This window comes from Echinops telfairi, unplaced genomic scaffold (assembly GCF_000313985.2).
Source record: "Echinops telfairi isolate 266 unplaced genomic scaffold, ASM31398v2 ScPeMD7_7469;HRSCAF=8507_0, whole genome shotgun sequence".
In the NCBI taxonomy this organism is placed as follows: domain Eukaryota; kingdom Metazoa; phylum Chordata; class Mammalia; order Afrosoricida; family Tenrecidae; genus Echinops; species Echinops telfairi.
Window position 1 is genome coordinate 47,632,650 of NW_022111372.1, and position 14,949 is coordinate 47,647,598.

A 14,949-nucleotide genomic window follows, 5' to 3' on the forward strand; every position below is an offset into this window, starting at 1 on the left:
AGGTATTTCAAGATGCTATTTGTATCAGTGGCAAATTGAGAACACCTAAAAGTTAATATGGAAGTTTGGTGTGGCTTGTAGAGGATTTTCCATAGTGTCATTTTAAGTGCCATCATATCTTTTAAGGAATTTGGGGGGAACTCCATTTCCCACAAAGCTATTATATTGATATTCCCAAGTCTGTGTTTGTGTGTGTGTGTGTGTGTGTTTGTTTGTTTGTTTTTGTTTTAGATTTACTTTGGTTCAGAAACACACTGTTGAATTTAATCAGCTAGCAATGGCAAATTCAGAAGGGTCTGAAGCTATGCTGAACAGAGTCATGACCAAAGATAACATTGGAGTTGCAGTACTGCTAGAACTTCGAAAGGAGTTGGTTGAAGTGTCATGTGAGTGACCCTTTCACTTCCTATAAATTTGACTTCCCAAATTTAAATGTTTTACCCTAACATCTTCTCAAAGAATAGAAAACGGGAAATTCGCTATGTATTAACAGCTTTGTCTTTCTTAACACCTGAAGAAACTCAGTGAGAATTAAAAATACTACATCCTTTTTTTACTCTACAATAAAATTTAAGCTGAGAAAGCATTGCCCAGAAAAGTATATTAAACCTTAACCTGAAATGCTCAGAGATAAGAACTCTATGCCCTTCCTTCCTTCTTGATGATAGCAATACCTTTTAAGACTCCTCGTCTTCACCTACATAAAATAATTATTTTAAATGTCTTTCGAATAAATGAGGCATTTGTCTCATATTCAAAGTATATTAAAATGACCTCATGTGGAGAACTTAAGCATTCTATAATGTGAATAACTGTTGGAGTTAAGATATTTAATCTAAAGAATAAAAAATTTTGTATATATATATAAAATAGTCTTACTAGGTCTTTAAAAGATTTCATTTCGGGAAGCCTGATATAAGACCAAAAGTTTAAGGAGGTAGAAGTATTTAAAAATCACTATTGTACTAAATTGGATGGCCCTGTCTTCGTATAAATAGTGGCTCCTTTATCTTGGAAATAATACAACCATATGTTTAAATTCCTAGTTCTCAGGAAAATTGTTAGGTAAATTTTTTTTATTCTAAGACTGAAATAACTTGCTCTCGGCCATTCTAAACATAAGGGCTGATGGATGCGTTTTGTTTCTTTTTTTGTTTTGTTTTATCTAATATAGCTGGAAAGTCACATCTTGGAACAGAAAAGCAACTTATTCTTGTGGCTAATGCGCATATGCATTGGGACCCTGAGTATTCTGATGTGAAGCTGGTGCAAACTATGATGTTCCTCTCAGAAGTAAAGAACATTATTGATAAAGCCTCGAGAAACCTCAAATCCAATGTAGTGGGAGAATTTGGAACTATTCCACTTGTCTTATGTGCAGATCTTAATTCTTTGCCAGACTCTGGTAAGAAAACTTCTTTTATGCGTAAAGCTTGTTCAGCTCAAAATATATTGTAATGTACTTCTAACTTTAGAATTCTAAATTTAGTCTAAATGAAAATTTTATAGTAGCATCCATTAATCCAGTTCAAGAAAATCCTACCTCCCATGGGGTGGGGAAACCATTTTGAAATTCAAACAATAGTATGAAAACCTAATATGGAGGATGGACATTAATTATTTTTGGTAAACACTTAGGTGATCACGTGAAATAACTCATTAAAGAACATGTCATTGTATTTGGTATCTTTAAGTCCTATGAAATTCAGGCTCTAAAAGTTACTGGGGTAGCCTCTGGGGTTCCAGCAAAACTGTTAATACAAGAGACCTTCAAGAAGTTCATGGAAAATGGAATTCAAAATAGTGGAATTTTCCCACAGATTTTTAGAAGCTCCTTTGTATAATCTTCACAGTTTAAATTTGACCATATACTGCAGAATCTCAAATGCTACTACTTTTGTTGGGTTGATTACAGCCCAACAGATATCCTTAGGTTGGAAATTTAGGTTCTTAATTTACATGGAATTTCTAGCCCCACCAAAAATCAAGGATCTTGATTTTTATCATAATAGAAATCATTCAGAAAATTTGCTTTTTGAACTTACCTCTATAGATTATAAAGTGGCTAAGTCATGGTCCTTATAAAATAAAGACACTAAATATTTTCTTCTTTTGCTTTTCATCTTATTTATCATATATCAGACATAAATAAGATTTATGTCCATCACTTGCACACACACTTTGAAATGATTCAATTTAGTGTCATGTCATTAACATCACAACATATGGCATTAAGAAAACAAACTATTAAAAAAATTTTTTTTAGGGAAAATAGAAGATATTTAAATTTTATCTCACTAAGTTACCAGGGAAATACTGCCCTGAAGCAGTTGAGGATTATTCTCTAACAGTTTCTGTATATAATTCCTATTCTGCATAGCTACAAAGTATTCAAGGGACAAGGAGAGAATCTAATAATATTTAATCTAAGACTTAGTACAGAAAAATTACAGTATGTAAATAGAAGACACATGGCAAAATGTTCAGCCTTGCTGAGAAAGTTAAATATATTTGCAATGCCAATCTTATACTTCAAAAATCATGCTCAGGGATGGGGAAGTTCTCTGTAAGGAATTTGTGATAATCTCTTCTATAGCGATTATGTAAAATGGCAAATTTTGTCCTAATCTTAGAATTTTATACTAAGTAAATAATTTAGCGTAAGCGGAAAGCTATGTACTAAGATGTTGATTATGGTGTTATCTTTTTTTAAAAATCATTTTATTGGGGCTCATACAACGCTTTCCATAATCCATATATAACATCTATTGTGTCGAGCACATTTGTTGCCATCAGATTACGGTGTTTTAACAAAATTGAGACAACTTGAATATTAAAAATAAGGTAAATAGTCTAACAACTACCATCCACCAGCTCTTGCAATGTCCAACCATTTTTAACACGGTAGTTGGAAAAGCACATAGGAAGGTGTTTAATACAGTATTGAATGGAAAGAGTAAAGTATGTGCAATATGATTGAAACTATATGGAAATAGAATTGGACAAGTACTAGAAATTTTTAAACAGACAAAAATGAATCATTTTAGGAATATATGTGTTTAAAACTTACTCATGCATAATCTTTTGTTACTTTGGTATACTGTATATTGTACTCATCATATGAACAACTGTATTATAGGAGTTGTAGAGTATTTGAGCACTGGTGGAGTAGAAACAAATCATAAAGACTTTAAAGAACTGAGATATAATGAAAGTCTTACAAACTTCAGCTGCAATGGAAAGAATGGGACAACCAATGGAAGGATCACTCATGGTTTTAAGTTACAGAGTGCCTATGAGAATGGCCTGATGCCTTACACTAACTACACATTTGATTTCAAGGTGAGTTTGGAGAGTCACAAGCTTTTTAAAAGCTCCATTTTCCTAGAAAGTCTTATAACTTCTTATGTCTTTAAAATACGGCAATATGTACATAATGTAATTAAGCAATCTTAAATTAGTTGACAGCAGTACTCTTTTATTGCCCCTTTATAGAATTCCATGTGATTGGTGTCCTATCCTTAACATCATAGATACTTATTAGGACAATTTCCAGGATAAGAAATTAGATGAAATAACAGTAGTAAATGAATTCCTGAGATATCTCTGCTTTTTTTAAAAAAAAAAAATTGTTTTTTTATATGCTCAGTACTAATAGCATCAGGGCCAGATAACATGTTTTTCTGTACATTCCATGTGAAATTTTTCCTGCAGACTAGTAAGTAAGCACAAAGCCTTACTTACTGGATATTCCATTCCTATCAGAGATTATAAATTTGAAAAGAGTTTGGTTCAAATGCCAGCCATACCTAGAAGTAGAATCTTTGTTGTGGTGATAAAATATTAAATTGTTTACTATTGATTAGTAAGCAAGCGCAAGCTTGTGCTTACCTTGGTTGTTGAGTATTCTTACTTAGTATCAACAGGGAAAAAACCCCAAATAATCCCATTGAAAACTAGACAGAGGACATGAACAGACACTTGACTGAAGAAGACAGGCAGCCAACAAAACATGAGGAAATGCTTGCCATCATTGGTCATTTGAGAGATGCAAATCAAAATAACAATGAGAAATAACCTGACCCCTCCAACAATAGCAAATCTCAAAAACACAGAAAACAACACATGCTAGAGAGGGTATAAAGAAACTGATACCCTCCCCCCCTCCGTACACTGCTGGTGGGACTATAAAACATTACAAACACAATACAATTCTCAAAAGCTGGGACTAGAAATACCACATGACCTAGTAATCCCTTTGCTTTGTATATAGCCAAGAGAAATAAGCCTCGACCTGTATTGATATGTGGCCTTTCCTGTTCATTCCATCAGTATTCACAATAGCAAAAAACAATTGTGACAGCGGGGGAGACACTAAGGTTTACAAGAGTTAAAGGCAACAGAAGTATTACACGCACAGTCCTGCAATAGCAATAATCTTTGAGTAGATGGTTGGATAGACACACAGGCTAAACGGGGTAAAGTTCTGAAAACTTAGACACGGGCAAACACTTTGAGGAACTAAGTCACGGGGATTGGGCCCTCAGAACTGTAGACTCTGGGCACACCAGGGTCAGTTGAAGTAACATAGTTCACAAAGACATTGTTTGACATTCTACTTTGGTGAGCAGAGGCTGTGGTCTTAAAAACTCATGAGCAACCATGTAGGGGGCAACTGTTGGTCTCTCCCTATCCTATGGGAAGAAGGGTGATAAAATAAAAACACATGGCTACAGCTAGTCCAACGGACTAACGGATCACACAGACATCACTTCCCTCCAATCTGAGACCAGAAGAACTGCGTGGTGCCTGGCCATCACTACCAAGTACTCTGAAAAGAATCACATTAGGAAGTCCTGGATGGAGCCAGAGAAAATAATTAATCAAAACCTAGAATCATAAAAGAGACCGGCCTACTGGTCGAATAATAACTGGCATCCCCACAGCAGTATAGTCCCCTCCCTATTCACCCTTAGGCCTGGAACTGAACTCACCCTTGTGTTAGAATAATCAGCTATTTAAGATCAAAAGGGCAGTATTTACCCCAAGGACAAACTTCAAAGGGTTAAGAAAGACAATGGTATGAAAACAGGAAATATAAGTGAGTGTACATTGAGGGCCTTGCAATAGATGTGTTAAATTGTTATGACAGAATGATTTCTTTGATCTGCTCTGTGAACGTTCACCTAAACCAAAATTAAAAGTTGAATTTAAAAATTTTGCGAAAACCTAGAATGATTATTATATTTAAACTCTGTTATTACTGGATTTGATATTTGGGAGGCTTTAGAAGCTAGGAACTCTTGTTTCTTAAACATTTTGACTGTACAGGTTTTGAAATTTTCAGGGGTATTTTATGTACTTGCCTTTTTTTTTTTAACTTTTTCAGGGTATAATTGACTACATCTTCTACTCTAAACCTCAGCTGAACACGTTAGGCATTCTGGGACCTCTGGACCACCATTGGCTTCTTGAGAATAATATCAGCGGCTGTCCACACCCACTCATCCCCTCTGACCACTTTTCACTTTTTGCACAACTAGAGCTCTTACTGCCTTTCCTACCCCAAGTCAACGGCATTCACCTTCCTGGCAGGAGGTAGTCAAGTACCTTCAGAAAACATCCATTTCATTTGTCAACTCGTAAAATTTTGAATATAGGGGAGTGATGTATGGCCCCAAGGATTTTTTTTTAATAATGATTTGACTTTGCAATCTGATTATTTGATAAGGATATAGTATGAAAGCCAGGTGCTAGCAACAGACAAATTCTGAGCCCAATATGCTTTATATACTGTTAGACAGGGATTGGTGTGTTGACACCTATCTTTAATTTGTTACAAGTAATTTTGCTGTGTCTTCTATCCAATATATTTTCATGCCTTGAAACAGGAAAATGTTTGAACAGCATATTCTCTTTGCACAGAACTCTGTAGCACTATTTTTTTGAGGCCAGTAGTAACATCCAGAGATCATTCTTCGGTACTTTTCTCTCCTTTTTCAGACTTGTTTGTAAAATATAGAATTTGAATTTAGCCTTTATGATTGTATATGATCCACAGAAGACCTGATTTGTGAAAACTTTGTACTTTAAAAAAAATCTGATTTGGAAATGATTGTATTGTAACTAAGGCTAATTCTTCTTACCTGTTTTCATATGTTTAAAAAGCCAGCTTGTCAAAGAAGTTGCAACAGACTTTCTCTGCTGATGATTTGCACTGTCAGGGTTTTGTTAGCCCTGTTACACTACTTTATTTTTAAATTGAGAACATTGCTTTTTAACTAAAGCTGTTTAAACCTTAGAACATTTTCTGGGACCTGAGACAACTTATTGATGAATTCCTGAATTTTTATGGAAACTATCTACCAGGACAGATAAGCTGAGCAGTGAATGATCTATAGGCATTTATGGACTGAATGAAATGGTTGATGTATGTACATTCTGATGTTTTTAAAACTTTAACTTTTTTAAGATGAAAAATTGCAGCTGCTATGGTACAGCTTCTTAACTTCTTTCTGAGATCCTTCTTGTCCTATCTCCACTGTGCCTGCCTAAATTTGTTCTCACCAAGCACTGCCTGTGCATGCAGAGAAACTCTGTGCATCCTCTTTTATATTTTTTAAATACTGTTCAACAATTGTGAGAATTTTATGACAATGCTTTTGTACGAACTATGGTTTTTTTGTTTTTGTTTCCATTTGTGAAGCATTGAATATCACATTTTGGAGCATGTTCAAATGGTGGGTACCTGGGTCTTGGCTTACTAGACCCAAGCACTGCTTCCTGGTGTCCGTGCACAGTGCTGCTGGTCACCCAGATACTGCTATCATGTGAACTTGTTTGTTCTCCAGGTATTCCTGAGCCTCCCTTCCCCCAATCATTCCTTTTTAAGAAAAAGTAATTTTCCGTTTATGAAGCAGTATAAATTAGATGCATTTTCAAAACAGGTCCCTAAAGTAATATTTCTGATCATTTTTTAAAGTGACTAGGTGATTTTAATATGTCAACCAAGGTAAAAGTTATATTGTACCCTGTATTTTGCCCACAGTGCCATTAGTTGATTAGAGATTTAAATCTAGCTTTAAATATAAAATTAATTCATATATGTTCTGTTCTTGTTCATTTATTCTTTCAAAAATCATAAGAATTCAATTCAGAGGGAGCTTAGTCTAACTGCTTTTGTTTCAACTGCAGGCAGGGGAGCAAAAGATACCTTGTGAGCATTAAGGAAAAAATAGTTGAATGTTATTAACAATTTTTATATACAGAGACTGAGTCATTTTGGATAATGACTTAAAATTTATGAAAAATGTTGAGCACTTAAATGTGCCTATTCTGTTTTTAAAAGAAAATAAAAATTTTACATACTGTTAAAAGATTCTTTTTTTTTTTTTAACTCCCCTCCCAAGAGGTTTTGATCTTGATTCTTTGTCTGGGACCTGTTTTTTCCTTTGAGGTGTGTTGTTTTTTAAGATTTTGTTGTGATGGTTCTTTATGTTTTCCTTTTTATTAAGTTGTGCTGACACCAAACATGTCCAGTTTATAATTAGAACATTGGGAAGCTGGTATTATTAATGTAGAACCAATGCATAGCTTTTGATGGGGTTTTTGTTTTTTTTGTGTGGTTTTTTTGGTTTGCCTTTTTTTTTTTTTGTAAAGTGTTAATAAAAAGTGTGTTTACTCATTTTTCCTGAACACTGTGTTAGTAATGTGCATCATGACAATTTCCAGTGAGAGTAAGCTAGAGCTGGTTGGACTGATCAGATAGAGGAAACGGCTTTTCCGGTGATCGGCATTATGGAAGAGCAAGTCCAGAAAGCTTTATGATAGGGGGCCATGGAGAAGCACTTACTTCATTTTGTATTTGTTAATGGAGGATATTGTTCTTGTCACAGATTGCTGAAACTAGCGTGCACTTGTTAGATGATAAAGGTTTGAGCTTTACACAAAATGTGTTTCATCTTGTATTGTCTACATTATATTTGAACTTTGGGGCAGCATAGTAAGATACAATGTCCTGTTATGTCTTGAAAATAGTTTTTTCTTGCCTGTTGCCGGAATACTACATTGTGTGGGTCAGTTTGAGCCAGCTTCTCCATCTTATTTAGATAGTGATAAATGAAACCAAGAGCATAAATTTGCAATGCTAATCTTTTGGAGAACTATTTCGGGTCTCCAATGAATAAATGGTCACATCAAAAACAGATTACAATACTTTTGTTAAGCAAGGTTTTGTGTTAAAGTATTTTCTGTGTCCTGAATAATCTCCAATAATCAATACTCCCTAAAATGCAATAAAACCTGTATGTTTTCACAGTGCAGATTTTTTTCTAAAAGTCTTGTAACAAGTGTATTTAATATGGTATTATTGCCATATATGATTTCAATGTTTTTTCCAGATAAACTCATCTTATAAATGTTTTACAGATAATTGGGAGTATGTTTTCTGGTTTAAGTATCAGAAATGTGGAGGCACTCAATTCTCTGTTGTAAGTCTCTTGAAGTACATACTGTTTACCATATGTGTGATTATTTATGCTTTGAGAATTTAAATAATGTTCATCAAAATTAATTTATGACATAATTTAGACTGACATAGAAATACATTGTTGTTTGCAACCTTAATCATCCCAAAAGATAGGCAAAGAACATCTCCAAAAAATGTGGTTTTGTTTTTAATTACACTTATAACACCAGGAATTTAGGATTAGCACTTTGAAACCTAGAGGCATTTATTAAATTGGGTAGAGTGATCTTAAAATGTTGAAATTGAAATTTCAGAGCTCTTATAAAATTCATATTTTCAATGGTAAATTCAGGCTTTACTCTTCAATTTTTTACTATTTGAATTCGCTGAACCAGTTTCCACAGTGCTAAGGTTTTGAGTGTATGTCACGAAAAGTCCAAAGCCAATCTAGGGAAAACAGATTGTTCTTTGAATGGAGCAATCAGAACACGTAGTATAGATGTTCTAGGTCATTCACCTTCAGCACGTGCCCCTTCCCAATCCATCTGCAGTATTAGGAGATGTTCACTCTGCTCTTCTGTTGTGGTACATAAATTCTGATGACTCATATCTTGGTGATTGGAGTAGTGTCTAAAATAGCATCTAGTCTTGATCCACAGTACATTATGTTGTGTAATGCACTGGACTGACTCTTGTTTACCATTCATGTGTCCAAACCCAGCACATTATCTGCACTAAGCTCAAAGGATGTTGCATTTGCCTCTGCAGCGTCTTTGATAAGGGTAATGGGAAACGGGAATATGTACAATATGAACTGGCAGTAACAAGTGCTTTTACTGTTCTCTTCAGTGGAACTTTTTGGTCAAATTGTAACTAGCTAGTATTATATTTATATACAGGGTCTCTTTTCTTTACCGATGTATTTTCCTACTCATAGCCAACCAATAAATTCAGTATCTGTTGAAAATATTTTAAAAGTGTACTTTCTGTAGCTGTAGTACTGAAGTTTGAGAAAAATCAATGTTAACCAGTGGGACTCACATTTAAAATTTTTAGTAAGTCATCTGGGCCATCATTGTAACTCTCCCTTTTGAATGGTGTAATCATTTGTGTTTTCTAATTGGCTGTGTTACTCTGTATAACACTCAAATCTTTGCCAAAGTTCAGTTTTATATTGATGTCTCTTTTGCATTTAGCATTTTTGTTGTTTCTGCTTTATACCTCATAAGAAATAAGTCTTTTGAAAGGAGATTAACATTTCAAATAAATGTTTTTAATTACAGTAGCAAATACGTGTTGGCACAGTTACACTAATGCATTAAATGTTTTACTATGTTTATATTTTGTTATGCATATAAACTAACAACTTTAAGCTCCCACCTCTTCATAAATTAAGAGTTAGTGACTTAACAGTTTAGGAAAACCTAAGTTCATTTGTTACTTAGAAACTATTTCTATAAGAAATAAACGTAAATTTTAATGTAGAAATGGGAAAATTCGTTTATACTTGAATTCAGAAGACAATGTAGGTAACATGGGATGCTGAGACATTGTTTTAGGCATTTTTTACCTAGTCAGTAGCTTTACCCACAAGAATTTTGTTCTTCGTGATTGTTGAAATATGTGTTAAAATAGGTTAATGAAGCATGCCTTAGTTTCTTTATAAATGTTGAGAAATATCTAAGGAAACATGAACTGAAATATATATATATATACTGTGAATTCCCTTGAGGAGTACTACCTTAGGCATTAGAATTCAAATTGATGTTAAAATAAACTTTCACAGATATTATAAAGTATTTTTAATATTTTGCAGTTTATCAGAATATTACTTCATTTTTTACTAGTATTCTGTAAGATGTTCAGAAACATTTCTGTAGTAACTAAATTTCCCTCGAAATGGTTTAAGTACTGGTTTCCCAAATCAGTCTTACTAACTGATATCATATATACAGTATTAGAAGATGTGAACTTTGCACTTCTGTTTTGGTACTAAAAGTAGTCTATAGCCAGAATTTCAGAAAACTGCTAGATTAAAACGTGGCGCAGTGGGCTGCTAACTACAAGGTTGGCAGCTTGAAATCACCAGCCACGCCAAAGGAGAAAGGCTGGCTTTCTACTCCCGTGAAGAGTTTTCGCTTCAGAAACGGGGGCAGTTCTACCCTGCCTCACGGTCACTGAGTCAGCGTCAGAACTCAAGGCAATTAGTTGTTTGTTTTTTCTATTTCAGTGAGTCAGCAGAGTAACACATAAATTGAATCCATGTGGAGAGAAAATGTTTTGAGAAACGATGTACAAATGCGCTTTACACAATTGGTGTGTGTATGGATTGGGATAACAGTTGTATGAGCCCCTAATAAAATGTTAAAAAATAAAATTAAATTAAAACTGACCAAAAAAAAAAATTGAATCCATGCATTTTAAAGCCAGTCAAGATTCCCCTCTTGGAAGGGATTGTTAGGTACCACTGGGTTGGTTCCAACCCATAGCAACCCTTTGAACAACGAAACACTGCATAGTCCTCTGGCATCACAATTGTGCCTGAGCCGCCACTGTGTCAATCCATCTCGTTGAGAGCCTGTCTCTTGCGATGCTCCTCCGAAAATCGGCCAAAGTATGGAAGACAGTCTTGCCCTCCTTACCTCTAAGAAGCACTCTGGCCTTACTTTTAACACAGATGGGTCTGCCCTTTAGCATCCATTGTCCCCTCAGCATTCCCCAGCACCACACTGCAAAGGCGTCCGTTCTTCTGCACACTTCTTCGGTGTCCAACTTTCACATGCATGTGAGGCAGTGGACAGCATTGTGTCTTGTGAGGATTTTGATAGTCTTTACATTGAGTCGGAGGGGATTAGACCTGTACTATTCAGAACTATGATGTGGCCTTTGAGCACTTGAGATGTGGCTCATGTGACTAAAATACTTTCATTAAAATTTTTATAAAACCACATTTTGTTGCATCACGATAGAACACATAACCAGTTAAATGACAAATATTTGGTTCCATTCTAATACTGTATTCGCCAAAATATGTTTTAATATTTTAGGCATAGTCCCCTCCCAGGGGAGGGAGGGCGGAAAACAGAAAAGTGGGTGAAGTGAGACATGAAAAAATAATTTATAAATTATCAAGGGTTCAGAAGGGAGGGAGGTACAAATGAGCTGATACCAAGTGCTCTAGTATAAAGAATGTTTTGAAAATGATGGCATATGAATGTGCTTGACGATGGATGTGTGAATTGTGCTAAGAGCTGTTTGAGCCCTCAATAAAATGATAGTACATATGTGTGTGCATGTATTTTAGGCATAGTGTGTATGTTAGTGATAATGTAAGTCATTGGCAGTGACAGATTATTTTCACCAATATTAAACTATTTTAGTTTAAAAGGACAAAATTTGCATTTCATATCTGTTCTAATGTAAAACCAGAGATGCAGTTAGTATTACAACTGGAATATTAAAGACAAGAACATGTACCACAAATTTCACAAGTGACACTGCAATTTGCAACAGTAAAAGGAAAAACCATTTAAGAACACGAAAGTAGTGTAGTGAACAATATTAGACATTTTCAGCAAATACTGAATTTATGAAATGTTCTCAACAGTCAGGATAGATGGCATTAGTTGTCTGAGATTGGTTAAATGCACAAATGCATTGAATAATTTTTAACGGGATCTGAGCCTGTGGATTTTGGTCTGCTATTAAACATTCTTGATACATGCGTACACATTTTTTTTTTTTTTTTAGATGGCAAGACGGTTAAGATATGTGTTCTGCAGTGGAGATTTTGTTAGAAAATTAGGAAAAGAAAATACCAAAACATCCTCAAACTCTGGAATACAGAACCTTAGTATTGAGGGTTGCAGGTGATTTGCAGTTTGAAAGCTCAGAGGCTGTTTCTTCAGATTAAAAGAGTTGCATGATACAAGACATCATGCTTAGTTATTTTGGGTGCACTGTGTCTTAAAAGACAAATTTATCAAAAGGTGAATTCTTTGCCTGAAAATACAAATAGATGACATTTCTTGAATTTTTTTTTATACTAAGGCATTGCAACCAAAGGAAAAACACTGCTTCCATCACTACAGACAGTGCTCCAGTTATGGTAGGTCAGAAATATAAATTTATTGGAAATTTAAAACGAGGCTGATGCTTCTCAGTGTTTTTGTCCCCTCCATGTGTGATGTACACTGAAAGTAGTGCAGTTTTCTGAAGCTGACTCTTCGTGTCATGAACGCAGTTAACATGATTTAGGATATATGTACAAATGTAGGCATCACCCCAGCTTATGAAATTGTTCAAAGAAATACTTATTATTTTTTAGAAGTAAACAGTTTAATGATCCTTTAATGTTCATTGGTTGAATTGTAGAGGTTTTATAGATTTCTTTTTAATTTAAAATTAACTTGAAACAGTGCTGGCGAAATATTAATAAGCAAAAGCAATGTCATACCTCCTTACTGATCCATATGCATATGAGTGAACAAAAATTGAAGCTTCAAAGAAAGGATACTTATGACCTTGACAGGTAGGCTTAAGATTTACATTGAAGTTGAAAGTAATTCAAGAATCTTTGAGTTTGCACATCTTTGACATTGCTAATGAATTTTCAGTTTGCAAATTGACTTCCGAAACGAAACATTTCGATGTATCTAGAGTTGCTCTTCAAAGTATGCAATATGCCTTTGAATTTATTGTTCATCTTGACACAAACTAGGGAGTTTACTTACAGGTTTGTAGAAAAAAATGAGAAGCCTTTGCTACCAAGTTAAATGAGCTCTTAAGAAATGAATCCGAGTTTTGTTCATGTAGATCAAGCAATCTTTTAATGATTTTTGGAACTTCACTTACTGGAAAACTGATAGTTATTTGAAACAATGTGAAACTTATTTTTCCAACTCTTTTTCAACTATAGAATTTCATAAAATACACAACTGTAAAATCTATTAAAGGAATTAAAAGGCTACTCTAGAAAATATTTCACTTCATGAGAATAGTAGAAACAAGGCCAGAAAAGACAAAAGAAAAAAAGTAAACAGCTTTAAACAAGTAAAGCAATTTGATTTGTGAACAAAGGTAAGGTCAAACAAACCTGCCCCTAAGAAAAGCCCATAGCAAAGGTGATACTCATATTGATCAATGATTTTCTACTTTTGGTCGAGTTGCCTTCTTTGGAATGGGCACAGATACTCTCTTCCAGTTGGTTGGCCAGGTATATGTTCTCTCAAGTTTATTGGTATAGACTCATGAGTGCTCCCAATGCTACATCAACCAACCACTTGAAACATTTAAATCAATATCTTTTCAATTTCTATAGCCTTATTTTCACATGCCTTCAGTGCAGTTTGGACTTTTTCTTTGAATAATATCTTAATCATATGCTATCTCTTAAAATAGATGGGCATCCATTCTTCCTGGTACCATGGCCCTTCCGTCTTCTTTTGATGCTTACAGTGCCTTTTGGTCCTTTGCCTGTAGAGCCCTTCCATATCACAACTCAAGGCTTCATTTTGGCCTCAGTTCTTTCAGTTTGAGATACGTGGAGCATGTTCTTCCTTTTTGGCTTTCAAGCACCAGGTGTTTTCCCCCCTTTCATTATAAAACCTTCCCTTGTCTTCTCACGTGAGCCCTGGTAGCATAGTGGTTACACATTGGTCTGCTAACTGCAAGGTTGGAAACCACCAGCTGTTCTTGGGAGAAAGACAGCTTTCTACTCCCGTAAAGAGCTGCAGTCTTAGAAACTCCCAGAAGTAGTTCCACCCTGTCCTATAGGGTCTCTGGGTTGGCATTGATCCGATGGCAGTGAGGGGTGAAGTGTTGTCTCCTCAAGCTGCCCTTGGAGATTTTGTTTGGCTCTTTTCATCCTTTCTTCCATTTCTTTTAGGTACTATGTGTTTGACTGTTGGCTTGATCAAATTCAAGTTTGCTTTTAAGGGTGATAGAGAAAAATGGTTTCACAGTATTGGTGTTATATGCTTCCCCCCAGAGGTTGATGTTACCTGATTATCTCTCTCTTGTTGGACTACCCGCCATCGATCAACTTTTCTGCATCTACCGTACCAATTCATTGCAATTTGCCAAATGTTGATTAATTTTATTATTCTTTAACTTGTCTTTTATAAAAAGACATTTTCCTTTGTTATGTAATGGGCTCCAACAGTATATTTTCTAGTCAGTAGTATCACAGTTTCTTGACTGGCTTGATAAGTGTCTTATGGTAAGCTCCTAGGTTTTGCTTGCTGCAGCAATAGGGATGCAAAATGGTTTAAAGCAGGAAAAATGGCGTATCTGGTTGAAACATTAAAGACAGCACCAGAACTCCTGTTATTAAGGTGGCTAACATGATTTCCTTTATTAATTTTTCAGGCTAATGAGTTGGTTTATTCATGCCCTCTAAAGGTTTCCAAAAAGTGTATTTTTTTTCCTGTGTCAAGAACTTAAACATTTGAGCTTTCATTCATTTCAAATGTTACTGTTAT

The 14,949-nt window shown here is 34.9% G+C and overlaps 1 protein-coding gene across 2 annotated transcripts in view; it reads left to right on the forward strand.

Annotated features, from left to right (window-relative positions):
* Positions 1-9,752, forward strand: part of CNOT6 (CCR4-NOT transcription complex subunit 6) — a 63,429-nt gene extending 53,677 nt beyond the window's left edge. For both annotated transcript variants that reach the window (XM_004696839.2, XM_045284804.1), the window contains exons 9-12: positions 232-386; positions 1,175-1,405; positions 3,140-3,342; positions 5,390-9,752. In XM_004696839.2, coding sequence (XP_004696896.1) covers positions 232-386; positions 1,175-1,405; positions 3,140-3,342; positions 5,390-5,602 — 802 coding nt within the window. In that variant the 3' untranslated portion in view covers positions 5,603-9,752. The remainder of the gene's footprint in view (positions 1-231; positions 387-1,174; positions 1,406-3,139; positions 3,343-5,389) is intronic.
* The last annotated feature ends 5,197 nt before the right edge of the window (positions 9,753-14,949 follow it).